Genomic DNA, 26311 nt, shown 5'->3' on the forward strand with positions numbered 1-26311 from the left:
CCCACGGGTGATACATGCCCTGGTCTTCTCCTGCTTAGACTACTGTAATACGCTCTACGTGGGGTTACCCTTGAACATGGTCCGGAAATTACAGCTGATACAGAATGCGGCGGCACGTCTGATTAAGAACAGCCGTCACCATGATCATATCACTCCGGTGTTAGTAGATCTACACTGGCTACCAGTTGCTTACCGGGCCCAATTCGAGGTGTTGGTGTTGACCTTCAAAGCCCTATACGGTTTCGGCCCAGTTTATCTGAAGGAGCACCTCCAGCATCACCAATTATGCCGCCTGACGAGATCAGCCACACAAGACCTTCTCTCAGTCCCACCAGTTAAAACAGCGAGGCTGGTGCGGACTAGAGAGAGGGCCTTCTCAATCGTGGCCCCCACCCTCTGGAACTCCCTTCCTTTCGGCCTTCGCCGTGCCCCCTCCCTGACAGGTTTCCGCCGAGCCTTGAAGACCTGGCTGTTCAGGCAGGCCTATGGGATCCCTGGGGTGGGTTAGCTTTTAATACCGGTATATTAATTACTGTTTTGGTTTTCATTGTTTTTTATTGTATTTTAATACGTAAATGTACGTCACCTAGAGTGACCGTTAATTCGGCCAGATAGGCGACTCATAAATAAAATTTTATTATTTTTATTATTATTATTATTATTAGACAGAACACTGGAACAACAGCAGCAAAGAGAACTACAAGAGGTAGAACAACAACAGCACATTGAAGCAGAAGAGGAGACTGTTGTGGAGAGCAACAACAAAGTGGAGGAAACTCGGTGGAAAAGGGTGACAGTTAGGAGCAGAAGCCTCCTCTGGGATGCACACCTTAACGTGGTGAGGGTGTCTGAGAGTGTCAAAGAAGCAGACAGCAATGCTGTCAGGAGTCTAGACCAAGAGGCTAGACTCCTAGCAGGGTGACCAAGGCGGAATGGTCACAGCTGAGACACCAGACTAAGATGAATCCAAACTCAGAGGAAGGCAATGGGAAACCACCTCTGAATACCTCTTACCAGGAAAACCCTATGAACAGAGTATCCAAAATGCAACACGAGATAGTGCTGGAAGATGAGACCCCCAGGTCAGAAGGCACTCACCGAGCTACTGGGGAAGAACAAAGGACAAGTACGAGTAGCGCTGTGACTAATGACGCAGCTGGGTCAAAGCCGAAAGGAAGTCCAGAGGTTGATGCGCACAGATGCGAAAGGAGAGTCCGGAGTTGTACGACGCACACAATAGGAACATGGAATGTGAGAAGCATGAACCAGGGAAAGTTAGAAATCGTCAAGCAAGAAATGGAATGTATCAACATTAAAATGGATGGGAATGGGGCATTTTCAATCAGGCAACTACCAAATATTTTATGTAGAAAATGAGAAATTAAGAAGAAATGGGGTTGCTTTAATAGTGAGAAGTGATGTAGCAAAAGCAATTAGGAGCTATAACACAAGGTCTGAGTGAGTGATATCAATGAGCTTAAATGGAAAATTTGTTAACATAACCATCATCCAAGTCTATGCTCCAATGGCAAACACAGAAGAGGAATTGGAGAGAGAAATTGATCACACACCAAAACAAAATGTGCTGATAATCGTGGGGGACTGGAATGCAAAAGTAGGGAACAGAGAAGAACTAGGAATTGTGGGGAAATGGGGCTTAGGTGACAGAAATGAAGCAGGAGACTTATTGAATTCTGTGAGGTCAATAATATGTTTCTTGCAAACACATTTTTTGAGCAACCGAAAAGACAACTGTACATGTGGACATCACCAAATGGTCAATATAGGAATCAAACTGATTATATAATTGGTAGCAGAAGATGGAGAAGTTCCATATTTTCTGTGAAAACAAGACCAGGAGCACTGCGAAATAAATGCTAACATAACTGTGGTACAGATCATGAACTGGTACTATTGAAAATCAAAGCTAAAGAAGAAGAACAAAGCAAGCATAATGCCATAATACAATTTAAATAGTATCCCAGAAGAATATAAAAATTAAATAAGGAACAGAATTGAGGCTTTAAACTTAATTGATAGAGAACCAGAAGAATTATGCATTGAAGTGAGAGACCTTATCAGGGAAGAAAGCAAAAAAACAATACCTCTAGTTAAAAAGAGAGAAAGACCTCAATGGATGACTGAAGAAACTCTTAAAATGGTTAAAGAGAGAAGGAAAGCAAAAGGAGACAGAAACATGGTCAGAACCCTAAATGCAATAATACAGCAATGTAGGGACAAAGACAACTATTACAATAGTTATTGTATAGAAATAGAAGAGGACAACAAAAAGGGTACAACAAGAGCCCTATTCCAAAAGATTAGAGAACCTAAAGGGAAATTTAAACCAAGAGTAGAGATGTTGAATAATCAACAGGGGACACCGACTAACCAATGTAAAATAAAAGAGAAATAGAAGCCATACACTGAAAAACTTTATAAAAGAGACACAAGGATGACAGATTCATTCAAGGAGGAACCATATGATGGAGAACCAGAAATTTTAGAAAGTGAAGTGAAAGCTGCTCTTAAAATACTTGGAAGAAACAAATCACCAGGAACAGATGGCATACCAACAAAGTTGCTACAAGTTACTGAGACTGAATCTGTCCAAATGTTGACAAAGATGTACCCACAAATATGGAAAATAAAACAATGGCCCACAGACTGGAAGCGTTCAATATACATTCCAATTCCAAAGAAAGGGCATCCCAGGGAATGCAGTAAATATTGAACTATTGCCTTAATATTCCATGCAAGTAAAGTAATGCTCAAGATTTTACAACAAAGGCTCTTACCATATATGGAGTGAGAAATGCTAGATGTCCAAGCTGGATTCAGAAAGGGAAGAGGTACCAGAGATCATATCGAACCATATGTTGGATAATGGAACGGACCAAGGAATTTCAGAAGAAAATCACCCTGTGCTTTATAGATTACAGCAAAGCCTTTGATTGTGCTTGTTGTTATGTGCCTTCAAGTCGATTACAACTTATGGCAACCCTATGAATCAGCGACCTCCAATGGCATCTGTCGTGAACCACCCTGTTCAGATCTTGTAAGTTCAGGTCTGTGGCTTCCTTTATGGAATCAATCCATCTCTTCTTTGGTCTTCCTCTTTTTTTACTCCCTTCTGTTTGTCCCAGCATTATGGTCTTTCTAGTGAATCATGTCTTCTCATTATGTGTCCAAAGTAGGATATGCTCAGTTTCATCATTTTAGCTTCTAATGGTAGTTCTGGTTTAATATGTTCTAACACCCAATTATTTGTCTTTTTTGCAGTCCATGGTATGCACAAAGCTCTCCTTCAACACCACATTTCATATGAGTTGATTTTTCTCTTATCCGCTTTTTTCACTATCCAACTTTCACATCCATACATAGAGAACGGGAATACCATGGTCTGAATGATCCTGACTTTAGCATTCAGTGATACTTCTTTGCATTTGAGGACCTTTTCTAGTTCTCTCATAGCTGCCCTCCCCAGTCCTAGCCTTCTTCTGATTTCTTATTGTCTCCATTTTGGTTAATGACTGTGCCAAGGTATTGATAATCCTCGACAAGTTCAGCATCATTGTTGTAACTTTAAAGTTACATAAATCTTCTGTTGCCATTACTTTAGTCTTCTTGACGTTCAGCTGTAGTCCTGCTTTTGTGCTTTCCTCTTTAACTTTCATCAGCATTCATTTCAAATCATTACTGGTTTCTGCTAGTAGTATGGTATCGTCTCCATATCTTAAATTAATGATATTTCTCCCTCCAATTTTCACACCTCCTTCATCTTGGCCCAATCCTGCTTTCCCTATGATATGTTCTGCATATAGATTAAACAAATAGGGTGATAAAATACACCCCTGTCTCACACCCTTTCCGATGGGGAACCCATCGGTTTCTCCATATTCTGTCCTTACAGTAGCCTCTTGTCCAGAGTATAGGTTGTGCATCAGGACAATCACATGCTGTGGCACCCCATTTCTTTTAAAGCATTCCATAGTTTTTCATGATCATTCTACACAATCAAAGACTTTGCTATAATCTATAAAGCACAGGGTGATTTCCTTCTGAAATTCCTTGGTCCGTTCCATTATCCAATGTATGTTTGCCATATGACTTCTGGTGCTTCTTCCCTTTCTAAATCCAGCTTGGACATCTGGCATTCCTTTAAAAGAAATGGGGTGCCACAGCATCTGATATGCTGAGAAGATCTGTGGACTTGCCAGGTATGCTGCCTCCCTGCAGGACAGAATAGAGATGTGACAGAAGGGTTGCCATCGCTCATGAAGCCCGCTGACAGATATCCAAGTGGGAATGAATGATACTGCCAAGCAGAGCTACGAAGAAATCACGTCAGAATTTGAGGCTCTGGGAAGGAAAGGACTTTGGGGCCCAGATAATTTTCGCGTCCATCCTTCCAGTACTTAGAAGAGGAGTGGAAAGGGAGACAAAAATACTCTGGGTGAATGACTGATTACGGAGGTGGTGCCAACATGAGATTTGGATTCTGGGACCATAGGCTACGCTCCCTGGAAAATGGACTGCTGGCAAGTGATGGGTTGCACCTCACAAGGACTGGGAAGAATGTGTTTGGCCACAGCATGGAGAAATTCATCAGGAGAGCTTTAAACTGAATCCCAAGGGGGAGGGAGATGTAAACTTGGTGGTAATGAGTAACAAAGGTTTGTGCACAGTAACAGGAACTGAGGGAACGGCTCTAATGGGGCCCAGTAATAAGTCTTCATAAAAATGTAGGAAGCAAGCCAGGCCGTAAATCACATGGTCTTTGATGTCTGTATACTCATGCCCAGAGTATGGGAAACAAACAGGACGAACTTGAACCCTTAATGCAGGAGAGGAAGTATGACTTGATAGGTATAGCTGAAACTTGGTGGGACGACTCCCATGACTGGAATACAGCGACTGAAGGATGTAATTTGTTCAAAAAGAACAGAAGGAACAGAAAGGGAGACGCGGTCGCACTATATGTTAAAAACGCATATCCCTGCACAGAAATACAGGAGGATGAGCTTCACCAAGAGTATCTGGATTAAAATAAACGGGGCAAGGAATAAAAGGAACATGGCAGTTGGAGTCTGTGACATCCTTCCCCGGCACCACCTGTGAAGCTCTCACTTGTGGCTACCAGCAGACAGGAACGTTAGGTTTTCTTCTTACTCTTTACAGCTCTAGCACAGTTCTCAGAAGATCCCCCTGCTAGGCCTTACTACCCAACACTCTGTATCTCTTATAACCTTTAGACTGTGCCTTAGTCTCTGCCAGGCTATCTCGATACCTTGTGTCTATGGGTATAGGTAATTCCCAAACCCCCCTGCAGCCTCTTGCACTGAAGCTTACAGCCCTGGGTTTCTCTGTGGTACTGGATACAATACCTTTTCCTCCGCCGCTGCCACCATTCGATACAATTACTGTTCAGTCTTGGTTACTCTGCCATCCCCCCTGGATTGTGTATCCCAGCTGAAGAATCAGGCTTTTTGTAAACCAAGAAATATTTATTGAACACTAAAAATAACAAGATTGCTTAATTACTTTGTTGACAAGCTTATGGTTTCATATATGTTCTGACATGTACTTTACTTCTCATTAATTGCCTCAGAACTCCAACTCACTCTCAACAACAACACCAAACACCATCCACCTCTCTCCAACATCCACCTCCCAATTCACCACCTCCCTGATTCAACTGTCATTCTTCCATTTATACCCCCAGCCATTCAAACGCTCAGCCAATCATCCAGCATTCTACTGCTCATGTACTCCCCCTCCTCTTTCACTCCACTTACCATATGTCTTCTATATAAAGAGCACTTACCATATCTACAATATAAGCAGGAACATCACAGAGTCTACTGCCAACCACCCAATCAAGGAGAAGATGAGGATGAAATTTTTGCAAAGCAAATTGCCAGTGTTTCAAGGAGGATGCTGTAGTAGCAATGAGGGACAATTACCCCAATATGTGTTAGGAGACAAATTCTACCAAACATGGCCCCTCAGGAAAGTGAAGGAAGCAACTAGAGGATCAGCTATCCTTGACTTGATTCTAACCAACAGAGATGACTTGGTGGATGAAGTGACAGTTAAGGGAACTCTGGGGGAAAGTGACCACACCATACTAGAGTTCTTCATTTTAAAGGAAGCAAAAGCTGAGAGTAGCAATATGTGTACCCTGGACTTCAGGAAAGCTGATTATAATAAACTCAGAACAATGGTAAGTAAGGTTCCATAGCAAGCGACCCTAATGAGAAAAGGAGTCCAAGATGGGTGGGAGTTTCTAAATGAGGAAATTCTAAAGGCACAATGGCAGACAATGCTGTCAAGGAAAAAAGGGGGAAGACAACAGAAGAAGCCAATGTGGCTTCACAGAAAGCTTAGAGATGACCTGAAAACAAAAAAGGACATACATAAAGTGGAAGGAAGGCCAGGCTACAAAGGAAGGGTACAGGCAGGTATTATGGAATTGCAGGGATGGTGTCAGGAAGGCTAAACCTGAGAATGAGCTGAGGTTAGCGAGAGATGCTAAAAGCAACAAAAAAGCTTTCTTCAGGTACGTCCATAGTAAAAGACAGAGAAGAGATATGGTGGTACAGCTGCTCAATGAGGATTGCAAAATGATAACAGAAGACAAAGAAAAGACAGAAGAGCTCAATTCCTACTTTGGCTCAGTCTTCTCCCAAAAAAGGGTATATGACCCTCCTGAGAAACATGAACTTGAAGGGGCAGGATTGCAGCTTGAGATTTATAGATAAATGGTCAAGGAATACCTAATCACTTTGAATGAGTTCAAATCTCCAGGGCCTGATAAACTGCATCCCAGAGTATTGAAGGAACTGGCTGAAGAACTCTCGGAACCACTCTCTGTTATCTTTGTGAAATCATGGAGGATAGGTAAAATGCTGGATGACTGGAGGAGGGCTAATGTTGTCCCTATCTTCAAGAAGGCAAAAAAGAGGAACCGGGGAACTACAGACCAGTCATCCTAACATTGATCCCTGGGGAAATCCTGGATTAGATTATAAAACAGTCAATCTGTAAGCACCTTGAAAACAATCCAGTTATTACCAGAAGCCAACATGGATTTATCAATAACAAATCCTGCCAGACTGTTATCTCATTTTTTGATTGGGTAACCTCCCTTGTAGACTGTGGGAATGCTGTGGACATATCTCAACTTCAGCAAAGCTTTTGACAAAGTGCCCCATGATATTCTGATTAGCAAACTAGCTAAATGTGGGCTGGATGGAACAACTATCAGGTGGTTCCACAGTTGGCTCCAGAATCGTACTGAAAGAGTGTTTATCAATGGTTCCTTCTCAAACTGGGCGGAAGTAACAAGCGGGGTACCACAGGGCTCGGTCCTGAGCCCCGTGCTCTTCAAATTTTTTATTAATGGCTTGGATGAGGAGGTGCAGGGAATGCTTATCAAATGTGCAGATGATACAAAATTGGGAGGGATAGCTAATACCTTGGAAGACAGAAACAAAATTCAAAGGGATTTTGCTGGAGCATTGGGCTGAAAACAACAGAATGAAATTTAACAGGGATAAATGCAAAGTTCTACACCTAGGAAAAAATGCAGATACTTAGCTCAGCAATACTACATGCAAGAAGGATCTTGGAAAGGTTCTTGATCACAATCTGAATATGAGCCAACTGTGTGATATGGCTACAAAAAAGGCAAAGGCAAATTTAAAAAGGCAATTTTTTAAAGAAATATAGTTTCCAAATCACATGAAGTATTGGTTCCCTTGTGTTCAGCACTGATTAGGCCTCATCTTGAGTACTGAGTCTAGTTCTGGACACCACACTTTAAGAAGGATGCAGACAAACTGGAATGGGTTCAGAGGAGGGCACCAAGGATGATCAGGAGACTGGAAGCAAAGCCTTGAGAGGAGAGACTGAAAGAACTGGGCAGGTTGAACCTTGAGAAGAAAAGGCTGAGGGGAGATATGGTAGCACTGGTCAAGTCCTTGAAAGGTTGTCACACAGAGGAGGGCCGGGATCTCTTCTCGATCATCCCAGAGTGCAGGACACGACTAATGGGCTCAAGTTGCAGGCAGCCATATTTCAACTGAACATCAGGAAAAACTTCCTGACTGTTAGAGCGGTACAACAATGGAACCCATGACCTAGGGAGATGGTGGGCTCTCCAACACTGGAGGCATTCACTAGATAGCTGGAGAGGCACCTGTCAGGGATGCTTTAAGGCCTTAGAGGCCCCTTCCAACTCTGTGATTCTTTGAACCCTGGAATATAGCCCACTGTTTTTATCACAGGCTGCAGTTCAAATGAAGCCATGGCAGAGATCTCAAAACACATGTTGAGGAGATAACTCAAGGAAGTGAGCCAACTAAAGTCATGATTTGGTTGATATAGCTACAGAATTAAACACACAGAAAATATTTTATATATTTTGCAGATAGTAAATAGAGAGAGACATGTTGATGTGAATATTATTTAGTTAGCAAAAGGCCTTGATGAAGTGACTCACACAGCCAAGCCAGTATAAATACTATTTTAAAACAACATAATTCAGTTTAAAAAACTGAACAATTCTCTGTGTTTATTGTAGCTGTACCCTAAGATCCCACTTGACCTGAGGGGGGGGAGAGATGCCTTGTGGCCCTCAGATATTGTTGGCCCTACAGTGACCATCATTCTTGATCACTGGCCATGCTGGCTGAGGCTGGTGGAACACCATCCACCACACCTGGACAGCCACAGGTTCCCTATCCCTGAAGTACATGAACAACCACATTTGAAACGTTCAGGAGACAGAAAGGGGTCCTGATTCAGAGCAAAAAACATGGACTGGATCATCTTCAAGACCACCTGAAGGAGCTTGCCATGCCATGGCTCGCTTATTTCACAGGTGAGGATGAACCAGACACTGTTGGACGTCAGCCTCAGCCAATGGCCAGGGGTGCAGGGAGCTGGGAGTCCAACAACAGCTGCAAAGTCACCAACTCTAGGGTTTCTCATCCCAAGAGACTCGGCTTTCCAGCGGAGCTGCTCCTTGAGCTGGGACCTGGATTTCCCCTCCTTTTGCTGTGCAGGAAGCAAAAGAGGCACAAGCCTAGGGCTGTGTTCCATTGCTGTTTCGAGGTCTTTCAAGCAGGACATGGTCCCCAGCACTCTCCTTGCTCTAACCACTCGCTCTCACCCCTCCCAAAGCTGGAGTCCTGCCCGCCACCACACGCCTTCTTTGCTTGGAAGGCTCCAAGAGAGGGCAGAACAAGGAAGGTGGTGGCAAGGCTGCCCTTCTCTACCTGTGGCAAAAAGCTGCCGTCATCCACCTTCTTCCCCTGCCCCTTTTGTGCTCAGGGTGGAGCACTATGCCTGCGTGCCCCATCATGCCACTCTTGGCAGCCATGCTCACGCTGTGGCACCTGTCTCTTCCTGTACGGGCTGCTGAGGTGTTTCTGAGAAGGAAGGAGGCAAAGCAACTGGCCACGTGAAGAAACATCAGAGCATCTCCGGCACAGCCAACTTCATGAGCTCAAAGCGTGACATTCAGTGTGGGGACAGATATGGAGCTTTCTGAGAATCTGGGGGTTCCCCCTTTAAAAAGAGCAAGTCTTATGGCTACAGAGGCAGGGGAGCTGAGCAGGTGCCCAGAGGTCAGGTCGGGAGACCTCTTGCTTCCTTCCCCAAGATTAGCAGAATAAATCATACAGAACAAGCCAACCTATGGAAGAGTTTGATTTCCAAAACTCGTTGGCATTGTGGCAGTCACCTAATCTTGGTGCCAGTGGGGCACGCAGGCATGATCCTCCACCTTTGCATCCTTTGTGTGGAGGAGAAGCCACATTGGCTCACACTAAACCTTCTCCCCCAGTATCCCGTTTCCATTAGCAGTGCAGAGCAGGCGCTACCAAAGCTTCAAAGGTCTTCAGCAGGGATGCGGGACCTACGATTTTCCAGATATGGTTGCTGGCTGGCTGGGGCTGATGGGATGTGGGAGTCCAGCAACATCAAGAGAGCCACACATCTCACACCTTGTTCTACAGGCTCACTCAGCAGCAGAACATGAAAGTGGAAAGTGGAATAGCTTAAGAGCTGCAGAAGTGCCCGGGCCTTGCTGAGCCAGCAGCGCCCGCTGATAAGAAATTAACAGAAAATGATCCCCTCCCCTCCGATGCGTAATCTCTAGAAAGTATAAGATGTGCTACCGCAGTGTGAACATTATGCCCTCTGGTCCCTGATTCTAGAGGCATGGGGAATGGCTGAGGTGATCTTAATGGTGGAAACATACTGTACTCAAACTCAGAGGCACTGTTTCTTCAGTTATCATTCAGGGACAAGAGAAATGGACCCTGGGACTGAAAGCAGGCACCTTTGATGACCCAAAATAAGTCCAGCATACTACTTTTCCCATATATAAAATGAATTAGGCTATACACGCTGCCTCAGGCTGAACCCAGGTGGCAAGTGACAGTAGCGATCGCCAATTTTCCTTTGGGGTTCTTTCTCACTCTCAAAAGTGTCATCACAGGGGCTTGCTGGGTGAGGGCCACCTTCATCCCAGGAGGTAAGGGCTCCAGTGGAGACGTAAGAGGTTTCTTTGCTGGCTGTCCAGGGCTCCCAAAGCTCACCCACGTGCCGTAAGGGCAGGAGAGAGAGGAAGGCTGGCAGCAGAGGCTTGGGGCACAAGCTTCTCATGCAGAGGCAGGTTGGCAGGCCAGCCAGCCAACCAGCCGGCCGGTCAGCAGCTCACTCTGACACTTGCCAGGAAAATGCCCATTGCGCAAGCACAGTGTCACAGCATTCTGCAAGACAGCTTTGGCTATGGGTTGGTATATAAATGTAATAAATAAATAAGCAGAAAACAGAACTGCTGGATCTGCTGAGCCCAGCTCCCCACCCCACCCCACCTCATAGAGGAGTGATCCAGGAGTCCTGGCCCTAACTAGCAGTGCTGCAACCTGGGATGGGACAGCATGGAGGATGGCAGCTGTAGTCTAACAACATCTGGAAGACCACAAGTACCCCACCCACCACCCACTCTGTCACTGGCTCTCTCTGTTTCATAGATGAACATGCGGAGCAGGAATGCTGCACAGGAGCGCAGTCTCCCAAATTAAGCCAGTCTGCCTCAGTCTGCTCTTGCCCTCAGGTCCTGCTTGCATTGGATTGGCCACTGTGAGAACAGGATGCTGGACTAGATGGGCCCCCTTGGGCCAGCTCCAGCTCCAGGGCTCTGCTGAGATTCTTAAGTCAGGATGGAGACTGGTGGTTGGTGGTTCCCCAAGAACGGAAGTGTTATAATAATAATAATAAATTTAATTTTTGTGTCGCCTATCTGGCCGAAGCCACTCTAGGCGACGTACAAACTAAAATTCAGTAAATTACAATACAATACAGATAAAATACAATAAAATCAGAACGATCATTAATCACAGCAGCATGAAATCAGTTAGGGCGATCAATAGATAATAAAATATCCCAAAAAAGTTAGCCCTCCCCGGAATTCCTGAAGGCCTGTCCAAAAAGCCAAGTTTTTAATGCCCGGCCAAATATATCCAGGGAAGGGGCATGGCGAAGATCGAATGGGAGGGAGTTCCAGAGAGTGGGGGCCGCCACTGAAAATGCCCTCTCTCTAGTCCCTGCCAACCTAGCTGTTTTCGCTTGAACTTGGTGTTACGCTTGAACTTGTTTTCTTCTGGTGAGCTGCCTTGAGATGTTATTATTACTATTATTATTATTATTGCATTTATATACCACCCCATAGCCTCTGGGTGGTTTACAATTAAAAACATTAAAAACAAATATACAAATTTAAAAACACATTTTAAAAAGCAATTTAAAAACACATGCTAAAATGCCTGGGAGAAGAGGAAAGTCTTGACCTGGCACCAAAAAGATAACAGCGTTGGCGCCAGGCTCACCTCGTCAGGGAGATCATTCCATAATTTGGGGGACACCACTGAGAAGGCCCTCTCCCTTGTTGTTATCCTACGAGCTTCCCTCAGAGTAGGCACCCAGAGGAGGGCCTTAGATGTTGAGTGTAGTATACAGGTTCATCAGGTATTGTGGTCCCAAGCTGTGTAAGGCTTTACAGGTTAAAACCAGCACCTTGAATCGAGCTCGGAAACATACAGGCAGCCAATGCAAGCAGGCCAGAATAGGTTTTATATGTTTGAACTGTCTGGTCACTCTTACCAATCTGGCCGCTGCATTTTGCACAAGCTGCAGTTTCCAAACAGTCTTCAAAGGCAGCCCCACGTAGAGTGCATTGCAGTAATCTAATTTAGAGTTTACCAGAGCATGGACAACTGAAGACAGGTTATCCCTGTCCAGATAGGAGCGTAGCTGGGCCACCAACTGAAGTTGGTAGAAGGCACTCTGTGCCTCCGAGGCTACCTGAGCCTCAAGTGACAGAGATGGTTCTAGGAGAACCCCCAAGCTATGAACCTGCTCCTTCAGGGGGAGTGCAACCTCATCCAGGACAGGTTGGACAGCCACCATCTGGTCAGAAGAACCACCCACTAACAGCATCTCAGTCTTATCTGGATTGAGCCTCAGTTTATTAGCTCTCATTCAGTTCATTGTCGCAGTCTGGCACTGGTTCAGCACATTGACAGTCTCGCCTGAAGAAGATGAAAAGGAGAAATAGAGCTGCGTGTCATCAGCATACTGATGGCAACACACTCCAAAGCTCCAGATGACCGCACCCAATGGTTTCATGTAGATGTTGAACAGCATGGGGGACAGAACTGACCCCTGCGGAACCCCATACTGGAGAGTCCAGGGTGCCGAGCAATGTTCCCCAAGCACCACCTTCTGGAGCCGACCCGCCAAGTAGGAGAGGAACCACAGCCATGCAGTCCCTCCCACTCCCAACTCAGCCAGTCTTCCCAGAAGGATACCATGGTAGATGGTATTGAAAGCTGCTGAGAGATCAAGGAGAATCAACAGAGTCGCACTCCCCCTGTCTCTCTCCCAACAAAGGTCATCATACAGGGTGACCAAGGCTGTTTCCGTGCCAAAACCAGGCCTGAAACCCAACTGAAATGGATGCAGATAATCGGTCTCATCCAAGAGTGTCTGGAGCTGGCCTGCAATGTTGTTGCAGGATGGCCTAGAAAATACAGCTAATAAATAATAGTAAATAGACGATCACATTTAGGTCCTTCTTGTTCTCAGTTCATAATTTTGCACAGCTCAGCAAATGAACTTCCCAGCTATCATGAATTTGCCCCCAGGGGGTCGCTCCTTGTGCATCCACCCCTTCTGGTCCTTCCTTCCTTCATTCCATCACATGATCTGGCAGAAGGTTGGCTTCTTTTGGAACATAAAATTACAATTGGCGGTGAAAAAAAAGAAAACTAAACTGCATTTGTTGTGTTTGCAAGTAGCCAGAGAGGAATTCCTATTTCATTCATTCCAGGAAATGTTGCACCAACATTGGGTTGAAATAACGACACACAAACTCACATGCATGCATGTACACACACACACACACACACAATATCTCAAAGAACGCTGTATTTGTGTGTAGGAAATTTGGCTGGGTCCAGTAGCAGAATGAGGATGTGGGTGGTAGCTGCTGTCCTCCTTTGGCCCAAAGGAGGGGGAGGCTTCCCTCTGCACAAATTCTCCTCCAGCTGCTCTCCCTCTGGCTGCCAAACTGTTTCCAGCCTTCGCTCCACGGTGGAAAACCAGACTCTGGCCCAGGCATGCCTGGTGGAACCAGTGGAACTGCATTCCTCGCATGGCAAGGAGGGTGGGGACAGCACCAGGTCTGAACCCCACGCCCCAGAGAGGAGAGGCAACCCCTTCCTATGGGTCACTGGCCCCAATGCTGCCGCCTCGCCTGCAGGACTGCTGTTGGTTGTTGCTCCTGTGCAAAGGGATGGTCCTGGCAGATGCTTTCAGCTCCGGCATGATGTCCCAGGAGCGCATTGCCGCAAGCCAAGGTTGCTCCCCTCTCAGCAAAGATAAGGAAATTGCACCTTGTCATAAATGAGATCCCACGCTGTCAGGAGTGCGCCCTGGAGCTCAGCAGCACAGCATTTGCTTTGCAAGCAGAAGGCCCCAGTGCCAGTCCCCACTGGCAGCTCCAGTTAAAAGAGGGTCCAGTAACAGTAACTGATGGGAAGGACCCTTCTCTCCCCGAGGCCCCCGAGAGCCCCTTCCAGCCAAAGCAGATGGCAGTGAGCTTGACGGTCTGGTATATGACAGCTTCATGGCTGATTCACAGCAAATTGCAAGCAGAAGGCCCCGGTTCAGTCCCCAGCAGCCTCTCTAGGCTGCTGCCAGTCAGTGCGTAGAAAACACTGAGCTGGGGGGCTGTGGCCTGACTCACTGTGTCAGAGAGCAGCTCCCTGTCTGATCAGAACGTTACTCTGGGAACGCTACTGAAGGACCATATGAAAATCTTTTTTCAAAAATTAAGTGGTATCATAAATCGTGCTAAGTAAACATGAGGCGGGGCTGTTGGGAACCTTAGGCTGTATCGCTCTACACCCGCAGGGGTGTGGGGGAGAAATGCCTGGTGGGATTGCAGGAGTCGGAAGCAGGTGCGGAGTATGCCTCCCAGCAGTCGGGGGGTGCAGCCGATGGGACTTCTCCCCAGACCGAGAACAAGCAACTGGTTCAGGCCGTGTAGATCATCTTTCCTTGGCATGGAATGCAGCAAAGAGCACATGTACATGCCCAGGCACATGGAGACCACGGGAGCAGGGAGGCTTCTGCAGGAGCCCTTGGCTGGGTGGGCTGCAGCTACCTTGAGGAGTCTCCCATCTGACAAAACAGCCCTCCTGAAAACCAACAGGTTGGGATCCAAAACCTACCTGCTGGGTTGCCAAACCCAGCCAAGTTGCCTTGGCAACAGGAACAACAAACACCTTTGGAATCCCTTCCCTCTCCCATGCATCACCCTCAATCAAGAGCCAAGACAGGCAGCCGCAGCTCCTCATCAGGAAAGCTATGCAGGGCAAGTGGAGGTGGGGGGTGAGGAGTGGAAATGTCACTGTTATTTACACCCACTCAGGGAGCATCTGGGGGGCACAACGGAAATCACGAGGGAGGGGCATGCAGGTAGCCGGGCAGCCAAGGCGGCCTTTTGCGGCTGGTGGCCACGGTGATGCAAGCATGCTGGCGAGCCCCAGTGACAGAACAGCCCCCCACTAGGAAGCTGACTGAGCTAGGGAGGTGGCAGGATGTCACATGGGCCAACTAGGAAGGCTCAGCAAGCCCTAGGGAGGGGCTGTAGCTCAGTGTTAGGGCCGGGAAAGGCCCCTGAAAAATCCTGGCAAGCCAGTGGGGCTGGAGCAATGGTATGACTCAATGTAAGGCCGCTTCTTGCGTTCTGTTGAAAGCAGAACCATGAGGACTGGAACCTTACTTTACTTTTAGGGGAAGGAGCACAGCTTGTTAGCAGAGCACATGCTTCACAAGCAAAAGGTTGCATCTGTGACATTTCCTGGTGGGGCTGGCAAAGACTGCCTGAAACTCTGGGGAGCAGCTGCCAGTCAGTGTGGGCAGTACTGAGCTAGATGGGCCAAGGGTCTGACTTGCCATCATCCCTGGTTTCTGCACCAAGCCCTTGGCCGACCCCTCTCCTCCTCAGACCGGAGACCTTCTGCTCATCCCGGCTGCTTGCGCCTCAGCAGTGGATGCACATCGGCCGCCACTTGCCAACCAGCCAGCATCAAGTAAGCACACTTTGGATCCCAGAAAAATATCTGCACTGCAAGATCCAGGACACACCCACCCAGCAGCACCCAGACTTGAAGAACAGGTCCTGCCTGGCTGGGGAGCGCAATTCACATGGGGAGAAGGAGCCACAGGGAAAGGGGTTGTGTGGTAAGGGTTACTTCATATATTTCTTTCCAGAAGAAAAGCTCAAGTGCTTGTTGCAGGAGAAAGGCTCCTGAAGACAAAGGGGAGGGAGGCCCTCCGCAGGGCGAGGGCTGCTGCCCTGATTAAGATCGAGAAGAGCAAGGCCAGGCTGCATTCAGGCAGCAGGTCGTTCCGCTGCCCTGACATTTCCTCACCGGATCATTTGATCTTTCACGCAACAAAAGCACCACTCTGGAAATCTAGCAGAATCTAGTGGGCGTTGAGCACTAGATTCCAGGTAAAAATCCATTTGCAGCCCCATTAACCAAGAAAATTGCAGGAATAAAGTGACAAAATTTGGGGTGGTCTTCTGGCATATGGTTCTTTCCCTGAATCATGAAGAAACAGAAGTCCGCATGTGCTATGTGTAGAGAGTGGGGAGTGGCGACATGTCCAATGATGTTCATGGTTGTGTCCATGCCCACTGGTGTGAATGAAATTTAGTGCAACATGGCGGCATGGCGGCCCCAAAGCCACAGATGCAGAAGGCAACAGGAACTGCGGTGCAAAAGAACTGTCACTAAGTGAGACAGAAGCACTGCCACCATAAGCAGTCAAACCCCATGTCTGAATGCAGCTGGGGTTGGGTGGGTCGGTGGCAGCTCTTTGCTGCCCTTGAGTAAGATCCTGGCACAGGCAGGAAGCTGCGGACACCTCCTCTGTTGTCAGAGCTTCTTCGTTCAGTCCAGTTTCCAAACACCTCTTTAGCCTCCCTGCCTCACCATTTCTAAGACTTCATTTCTTGCTGCCAGGATATTACATCTCCTCCTGCCCAAGGTCCCTGTGTGAAGTTTTTCTTTCAGCCAGGCAGGCCTTTCACTGCCTGCAAGAAAGCTCTTGGCCTTGTCAACATTCTATGGCTGACAGGTTCCCTCTGAGCAGCTGCAACATTTAAGAACATCAGAAGAGCCTGGTTGCTGGATCAGGCCAAAGTGGGCCCATCTAGGCCAGCATCCTGCTCACCCAGTGGCCAACGAGATGCCTTTTCAAGACAAGCACAACAGCACTCTCCCCTCCTGCAGTTACCAGTAACTGGGAATCAGAAGCATTCAGCTTCCAACCATGGAAGAAGAGGGCACATCCGTCAGGGCTAGTAGCCACTGATAGCTTTTTCCTCCATGAATTTGTCTAATCCTCTTTTAAAGCCACTCAAGCTGGTGGCCATCACTACCTCTTCTGGGGGCGAATTCCACAGTTTAGCTGTGCGCTGTGTGAAGGAGGACTTTCTTTGGTCTGTCCTGAATCTTCCAAAATTCAGCTTCAGATGTCCCCAACTTTGAGTGTTATGAGAGAGGGAGAAAATCTTTTCTCTCCACTTTCTCGATGACATGCATAAATTTATACGCTTCTGTCGTGCCACCTCTGACTCACCTTTTCTCTAAACTAAAAAGCCTCAAATGCTCCAACTTTTCCTCATAGGGGAGTCGCTCCATCCCCTTGATCATTTTGGTTGTCCTTTTTTGAACCTTTTCCAACTCTGCAATATCCTTTTTGAGATGAGGCAACCAGAACCGTAGACATATGTGGCTGCACCATAGATTTATATAATGGCATTATGATATGAGGAGTTTTATTTTCAATCCCTTTCCTAACTATCCCTCCTAGCACGAGATTTGCCTTTTTCACAGCTGCTGCATACTGGGTCAGCATCATCGAGCTATCCACTACGACCCCAAGATCTCATTCCTGCCAGTCCAGACTCCATGAGTATATACAGGAATACCCCGCATTAACATATGCAATGGGACCAGAGTGTGTATGTAAAGTGAAAATTTACTTAAAGTGAAGCACCACTTTTTTTTCACTTATCGATGCATGTACTGCACTGCAATCGTCATATACGGGCATAACTGATGTAAATAATGCATTTATAACTAAAATAAACATAAAATAAAATAAGCTTCATATCTAAGGTGATAGATTTATGACTTTTCTTTGTATCTGCCATTATGTACTGTACTACAGTACCTGTACTGTACTGAAGGCAAGGGAAATGCACACCCCACACACACACAAGCCAGCAGCGGCAAAAGCCAGAACTAATGATAGGCAGAGAGAGAGAAAAGTATTCAATTAAAGCAGGAAAGGAAGATGGGACAATGGAGAGGTATAAAATGAAATCAGGGGGATCTACAGTACTGTAAAGAGCACGAGGTGCCCCCCCCCACAAACACACACTGCCACTGCCGCCACCGCCGACCTAGGACGGGGCAGGCAGTACTCCGATCGCAATACGGTACTGTACTGTAGTTAAGAATTTAAACAATTTAAAGAATATTTACTGAAAACGAGGATGAAGCAGACCAGACGAGAAAGGACAGTTGCTCAGAGTTGCTCTAAACGCTGCGGGAGACGACGCTTCGCAACGCACGCACGTGGAACGCAAGTTCGGGCGTTCGGTCAGTGTCCGTTATTGCGAAGCGTGCGTATGTTAAGTGGGGTATGGTGGAGTTGGAGAATGTCTGTTATAGCGAGTGTCTTTTAAACGACTGTCTGTTATTCGGGGTATTCCTGTATGTGAAATAAGTTTTGCTCCAACATGCATCACTTTACATTTGTTTACACTGGATTGCATCGGCCATTTTACCGCCCATTCACTCAGTTTGGAGAGGTCCTTTTGGACCTCTTTGCAATCCATTTTTGTCTTAACCAACCTGAACTATTTAGTATCATCAGCAAACTCGGCCACCTCACTGCTGACCCCTAACTCTAGATGGTTTATGAACAAGTTAAAAAACACAGGAGCTCCCAATACCGATCATTAGGGAACTCCACTTACTGCATCCCTCCATTGGGAGACCTATCCAAGGACCTTCCCTCCTATTTCATGACTGTGAAACTTACTCAGGATGGTTACACCCAGAAGCTGCAGATGTGTTGAAGAGTTTTTTGGGTGATCAGCAGCACCCTGCACCCAAGTCTCAGAATGAAATAGTATGGTTAAGAATAAAGCATGGAGAAAGGGGAAGGGGCTCCCCCACTTTCAACTAAACATCCCCACCAATTGCAGAATTAGCGTCAATGTAAGATTTTTGTTCAGTACAGCTATAGGGAACCTGTGGGGGCCCTCCAGATGTTACTGAACGACAACTGCCACCATCTCTGACCATTGGCCATGCTGGCTGCTGGAAGTGGGCATCCAACAACATCTGGAGAGCTACAAATTCAAGCAGATATTCAAGCTGAATATGAGCCAACAATGTGATGTGGCTGCAAAAAAAGGCAAATGCTATTTTAGGCTGCATTAACAGAAGTATAGTTTCCAAATCATGTGAAGTATTAATTCCCCTCTATTCAGCACTGGTTAGGCCTCATCTTGGGTACTGCATCCAGTTCTGGACACTGCATTTGAAGAAGGATGCAGATAAACTGGAACAAGTTCAGAGGAGGGCAATGAGGATAACCAAGGGACTGGAAGCAAAGCCCTATGAGCAGAGGCTGAAGGAACTGGGCATGTTTAGCCTTGAGAAGAGAAGACTGTGGAGAGACAGGATAGCACTCTGCAAGTACTTGAAAGGTTGCCACACAGAGGAGGGCTGGGATCTCTTCTCAATTGTCCCAAAATGCAGGACCCGGAATAATGGGGTCAAGTTAAAGGAAGACAGATTTCAGTTCAACATCAGGAAAAACTTTCTAACTGTTAGAGTGGTACCCATGACCTCAGAAGATGGTGGGCTCTCCAACACTGGAGGCCTTCAAGAGGCAGATCGACAGTCACCTGTTGGGTATGCTTTGATTTGGATTCCTGCATTGATCAGGGGGTTGGACTTGATGGCCTTATAGGCCCCTTTCAACTCTGTGATTCCCCACACCAACATATCTCAGGGATGCTGGGAAACAGCGCTCAGGTTCTACATTTACCTCCCCTCCTTTGTTGACCATGAAGCTGGGCGAGAGCAGGGTCATGGGTCAGCGGCAGACCCATACACTGTGTTTTGCACACACAGCCAGGGCCCTCGTTCATTTCCCAGCATCTCCAGATAGGGCTGGATGAGATTTCTGTCTGAGCTGCTGCCGATCAGTGTGCGCTGCATGGACCATTGGTCTGGCTAAGACAACTTCCTGCACTCCCATCTTCCTAAGTTACCTGCAGGGCTAGATCCCTATCAGGAACATGGGAACCTGCCTCATACAAAGCCAAACGATTGGTCCATTTGGCCAACTATTGACTGGCAGTAGGTCTCTAGGGCCTCGTGCACGGCCTCCCTTTGGAGGGAGACGCCAGGGACTGAGCCGGGGCCTCCTGCATGCAGAGAAAGTGCTCCATCTTCTGTGAGCGACAGACCTTCCCCCAATTCTTTATGGCTGGCTAGCTGGAAAAGGCCCACGGGGGAAGCATGCAGCAGAATTTCCCTCCTGTCGAGCTTTCGTGGAAGAGACCAGTTTAAAGCTGCCTGCAAGAACCTGGAGAGAGAAGGCTGCCCCCAGCATTAGGCAGAGAGAGGCAACTGGGAGCAGCCAGAGCAGCAGCACCCCCAGCCGTTCCACCGGAGGTCCCCCCCACCTGGCCATTCCCCCCCCATTGGAGGACAGAGGTGTGCGAGTGCCAAGAGGCCTGTCCTGCGCCCATCAAGCCAGCCTGGTCTCCTCGGGCACACTGAAAGAGGCTACCCCACTGGCAGCGTGGATGCAAGGCTCGCTTCTGCGGATGTGTGGGGATCACGGGGGAGGCACCTTGTCCCTTGCCTCATAAGGCAGCCTAAGGGGGTCCCCCCTTTCTCCTGCATGGCCCCCTCCGACCAAGTTCAGCAAGACTCAGTCAGGGCAGCCTTTCACGTGCTGTTGAAACTTGTTCTCTTTCAGAGCAAGGAAAAGAGAACGGATGGCTGCCTGCAAGGACATGTGGGCCATCCAAGCCAAGACCTGTGGTTGCTTTAAATTATATTCAGTCATGTTCTTCATTAAATTTATATTAAAATATATTAATCATTTCAATAACACAAGCTAGTACATCACTTAGCCCAATTTTGTAATTCAGGTTTTGTAAATTTCAGGTTCTCATCCTTTGAAGCTTTAGTCCACTCTGCTGCCAGCAGCACTTTTCACAGTGGTTTTGAATTGCCTGAGATCAGGCCTGGCACCAGCAGGCAGCCAGACTGGGCACTGGCCGAGGGCCCCTGCAGCTGGGGCTGGGAGGGTGAAGCTCCCACTCTGCGATCCACACCAGCATCTTAACTGCCCTGCATCACAAGATTCCAGGGTCATGTACAAAAGTGTGAATAAAATTCACACAAGTAGAATGGCAGATGGCATGAGTCCGGGCCAGAGTCTACTTCATCAGATGTGTGAAGTGGAATTCCACACTGGCAATAGCTATTCATACATGCACATGGGGGTACGGTCAGAGGAAGACAAACTGTAAAAAGTACAGACAGGACATGGAATTATGTAAAAGCAAAATAGTTCCAGTACCAATTAACAAGCCTGCAACAGTGATAACACTAACATCCTGGCACTGGTAAACTGGTTAACACATGCAGTGTGATTTATTTTAAAAGCCGTGATCTTGATTCAAGCCGTACATGATAGAATTTAATTTTCTGATAAAGTACAATTCAGCAGTGTTGTAACATGGGAACAGTCACATAAGGAGATTGTTTTGCGACAGCGCAAGTGTTGGGAAGTGAGTATGGAATTGGCTCAATGCTGTTTGTTGAGACGTGGGGTGATTTGAATGCACACTGGTAGGGTTGGGGAAATGTTTCTGATCTATGGGCTCCACAATAGCAATTATTTCCAGAGACAAAATCCAACTTCTTAGGTGCAAAGCATAGAGGGCTAATTTAAGTTGTGATGTTGGCTATTTCTCTCCATCTTTAAAATACATGAGACCTTGTTCAGAAGTGGGGATTTATGCATACAACAGTGTTCATGAGTGATGGGGAAAAACTGTGATGGGGAGAGCTTCTGCCTGTCAGAGCGGACAAAAGTGGCTTAAACGGCATGTGGCACCATGATACAGGTGCTCTCCAGGCATTGGGTCTGATTTGGTCTAAGGCAGCCTCCTTTGTCCCTACCAAATGGTGTCGGAGGGGGACAAGTACTCTGCTTTGAAGAGGAGTCCTTGCTCTTCCTGCCTGTCCATTCTGCCTCTGATCTCAGCAGGAACAGGAGTTAAAAGGTAGCTGTGCTGTTAACCAAGACTCGCCAACCTGAGCATGGGCAGCTGGCACGGGAGGAGTTCATCTGGCTTCCCGTCTGTTGCTGGGTGCAATTCAAAGGGGGGGGGGCTTTAACTGCAGACCCTGAAGCAGCTTGGGACCAGAGTGTCTTCTCCTATACAAACCTGCCCAGGGCTTTAAGATCATCAGGCACCCACCACCTTTGGGGGCTACATTATGGAGGTTTTTGGTGTTGCTTTTATAGTCTTATGTATTTATGTTTTCAATGTGTTGTAAGTACAGGGTGAACGGGACAAAGGAGCTAAGCGGAAGGCACGTCAAGCAAATCCTCATCGTGACCATCTTCCATCTGGAAACCAATGTCCTCACTGTGGGAGGCTGTGTGGATTCAGAATTGGCCTCCACAGTCACCGTTAAAGACCTTATCTTGGAAGACAATTTTACTCGGCCACGAGTGCTCACCAATGATGAATGATGAAGTTGATTGGAGACTTTCCAGTAGCAAGCAACTAGCTAGCTAACGAAAATAGGTGGGTGGCCAATGGGACAAGGCGTCTGCATGGTGACATGCAGGTTAATGGTACTCCCTCTTCAGGTCTCCCTCCGATGCCCAGTTTGTGCTCTTTCAGGCAGGGCCAGCCCTACTGTTGAGCAAAGTGAGATGGATGCCTCTGGTGGCCCATGTGCGGAGTGGGGCAAGGTGTTGGCAGGCAGAGTGCTGCCCCCCTAAGCTAGCCTGCTGCCCTCAGGTGGGGCGCAGGATGCTGCCCCCTCACCACAGCTGAAGTCAGATTCAGCTGCTAGGTCTGGGCAGCTTCTTCTATATGTGCAGTGGAAGGAGGGTGCCATCTTGCCCTTCACCTCTGGCGGCAAAAGGTCTTGGGCCGGCCCTGCCTTTAGGTGCTGAGTGAACCACTGTCTTACGCTCCTTGGCCTTTGGTGGACAGAGCATTGGCCGTCTTTGCTGCTGTTATTTTCAACTGGGGATGAGACTTTGATGTTTGATTGTTTTCAGTATTACTGTTGCAGTTGCTCTGAATGCTTTGAAGCCAAAAGGTGGGACATCACTATTCCAAATAAAATAAAAAGTACGCAGAGGAGTTGCTTTGCACGCTTGCCCAACTGGAGCAGAAACACGGTCCCAACGGCACCGTGGAGCAACGGGGCCCATTCCTGCCCTCCCTGCCTTCTCAGCCTGGAGACAACGGGCATCCCCTGCTTGCGCTGCTCCTGCACATGAATACACAGGCCTGGCCCCTGCTGGCACTTCCCCATTTCCCCAGCACCAGTCACAGAGGCAGGCAGGGCCTTTGCACACACAGACCATTGGGGAAGTGGGGCCAGGGTGTGGTCTGAAGGCACGTGAGAGACCACCACCACCTTGCTGAAGCTAAGAGGGGCTGTGTAGGGGGCAGTGGCTCCAGGATGGAAGAAAGGCCGGGTATAAGAAATGAAAAAATTAAAGCAGTACCTTGCCCTTCCCAAGCCGGGAGATGCTGCGCAGAAGGGAAAGGGGAAGGACCCCCCAAACCTGAAACAACTCCTCCCTGTCGGGAATGAAATGGTGACTCTCTTACTGACGCAAATGAGAGTAGGGGAAGGTGAGGTCCTTCCAGGATCAATCAGAGGGCAACATAACGCAGCCTTTGCCAACCTGGTGGTCTCTGGATGTTTTGGACCCAGCTCCCATCAGCCCCAGCCACCAAGGCTGCCATACCACCAGCACCTCCACAGTGCATCCAGGGCCACGGCTCAATCCAGAGCATCTCCAGATTAAAGGATCTGGAAGCGTGTTGTGGGAAGGACCCTTCCTTGCCTGAGACACAGCTGTCGGTCAGAAGGTCAGATACACTCTAGCCTGGTCTGTAAGGCTTTCAGTGCTCCCAAGACCCATCACAGAGTTCCGCTGTTTTAGAATGATTAAACGCTGGCAGGAGAAGGACCAGAAAGCTCACGAGTCACACAATCTGTACTTGTGCTGCCGTGAATTTTGCCCCTTTCCAGATGCTGCCTTTACCAAACCAGAAAGCGGCCAGATGTGCCAGGGAAGTCTGTGGGCTGACTGTGGGTCCCGCCCTGGCTGTGCCACATTCTCCCCGCCATCACTTTAGGCATGTTAGAGCGACACTGCTCCATGCCTCAGTTTCCCTCTGTGTGATGCAAGGGCACCGCTGGTCCAGTCATTTTCTACAACAACATCTGTGTTGTATGCCTGTGGGTGGTCCCAAGCGCCGAGGATGATTTAGGGATGTCGTGGAGATGGCACAGGCCAAACCCTGGCAGCGAAGTGGCGCAAAAGGCTCCCTCCCTCCCCTTCATCTGTTCCCACTCTAAACACCCACTAACCCCTCAGCAGTAAAGCATCAGGTCTGCATGAAGAAAAGTCTCAGATTTGATCCCTGGCATCTCCAGGTAGGTTTGGGAGAGACTCTGGTCTAAAATCATGGAGAGCTGCTGCCAGTCAGAGTAGACAGTACTGAGCTAGCTGCACCATACTCTAACTCAGTATAAAGCAACTTCCTGTGTGGATGAAGAATTCTGTGTAAATCAGAAGACTTACCCATTCTTGCAACAAACAGCCCAATTTGTCTATTACCCAGTTCATTTTATTCATTTTATTACAAAATTCATATCCTGCCCTTCCTCCCAGAAGGAACCCTGTAATTGCTCTGACAGCATACATGCCCCCCCCAGCAACCTGTATCCTTATTTCTACAACCCTCACTCTTTGGAGAAGAACTTCATAGCAACAATGGTCTGCAAGAGGTAGCCAGCATGGGGCCCTTCAGAGGTTGTGGGGCTACAGCTTCTACCATCCCTGGCTATTGGCCACACTGCCTGGGGCTGATGGGAGCTGAAGTCCAAAACATCTGGAGGTCAGCACATTGGCTGCCCCCTGGTCTACAGCATGCCAGAGAAGAGGGCTTGGATGGTTGTTGCTCTCAAGCCCCTGTGGCAGAGAATCCCATGGATATTTTTACCCTCCAAATCCCACAGATGGGAGAGAGGCACTCAACACATGCTCAGAGAGAAGCACTAATTATGCAGTAAAATGTGGACAGAATGGAACAGGTCCAGCGGAAGGCAACAGAGATGGTCAGAGGGGTGGGAAACTAGTCTGATGGAGAAAGGTTGAATGAACCGGCGTGTTGAATAGGGTGGGGGTGAAGGTGTTGTGACCGCGCAATGCAAATGCCTGCAGGAGTGTCAGACAAGGGCAAAGACTCCGCCTCTGCTGTCCCAGAAGGCCAGCCGCAATTTCATGGACTTAAGTTACAGAAGATTAGATTTTGGTGGGACGTTAGAAGAAACTTTCTGAATGCAAGAGCCGTTCAGCAAGGGAACCAATGGCCTAGTTTGAGGCTGGAGGCGGAGGCGGAGAGCTTCAACAGAGCCACCTGTGGAACACCCTCGAGCTCCGGATTCCCTGCATTTTGGGGGTGGGTGGAGCTGGCTAGCCTTCAAGACCCCTCTGGGGTTTTATGTTCCAGAGCTACCTTTTCTCCTCCCCGCCTCGCTAAATAAGCTCCACGAGGAACTCGGTCCGGGGCTCAGGACTGGCCCTGCTAGCCACCTCGCCTCCGACGCCTGGAGGCCGCCTGTCGCGGAGGAGAGGCACTTTGCACGCGCACAGAAACGCTCCCGCCCCCTCATGCTCCCTCCGGGGCTGTCCCGGCCGCCCTGACTCACCCCAGTCCAAGAAGCGCTGCGCGTTCCGCTCCCGCCGCAGGGGGGCGCCGCTGCACTCCCGGTAGACGCAGAGCAGCAGGTCGAGCAGCGCCTCCAGCCCCGGCTCGGACACGGCGTTGGCTGCGGCCCCTTCGCCGCCCAGCAGCGCCTCTCGGAGCCCGGCCAGGCGCCGCTCCACCGGGCTGCACATGCTCCTCGCCGCCGCGGCTGCGCTCCGTCGAGCAAGCGGCGGCGACGCTCGCGGGAGCCCGGCCAGATCTGCCGCCTCCGACGCTGGCGCGCCCCGGCCCGGCCCGCCCCGCTGCTCGTGGGCTGGGCGCAACCTGATACCTGGCCCAGCCGCGAGGGTGCTCCGGTCCGGGCTGCCAGGCGCGGGGAACGCCCTCCATGCCGCCTCTGCCACGGAGTCGCCGGGCGGCCTTAGGCACGCTTCCTCCCCTCCAAAAAACACCACCACACAGGGTGGATTGGGGGGGGGATTGCTCCCCTCTCCCCATTGCTGGCCGGAGCCCTCCGGCGGCCTGAAGGAGGAAGCTGCCTTACTCCGAGTCTGCCCGTTGGTCCGTCCAGCCTGTACAGCCCACACTGACCGGCAGCGGCTCTCCAGGATCTTAGGCCGGCGGTGCCAGCGGGGAGCG

General features: G+C 48.5%; 1 protein-coding gene across 2 annotated transcripts in view; it reads right to left on the reverse strand.

The window, feature by feature from the left end:
- The window catches only part of CDC42BPG (CDC42 binding protein kinase gamma), a 78862-nt gene extending 52962 nt beyond the window's left edge, over window positions 1-25900 (reverse strand). For both annotated transcript variants that reach the window (XM_061606421.1, XM_061606420.1), the window contains exon 1: window positions 25674-25900. In XM_061606421.1, coding sequence (XP_061462405.1) covers window positions 25674-25863 — 190 coding nt within the window. In that variant the 5' untranslated portion in view covers window positions 25864-25900. The remainder of the gene's footprint in view (window positions 1-25673) is intronic.
- Window positions 25901-26311: the final 411 nt, after the last annotated feature.

This window comes from Rhineura floridana, chromosome 22 (assembly GCF_030035675.1).
Source record: "Rhineura floridana isolate rRhiFlo1 chromosome 22, rRhiFlo1.hap2, whole genome shotgun sequence".
NCBI classification, from domain to species: domain Eukaryota; kingdom Metazoa; phylum Chordata; class Lepidosauria; order Squamata; family Rhineuridae; genus Rhineura; species Rhineura floridana.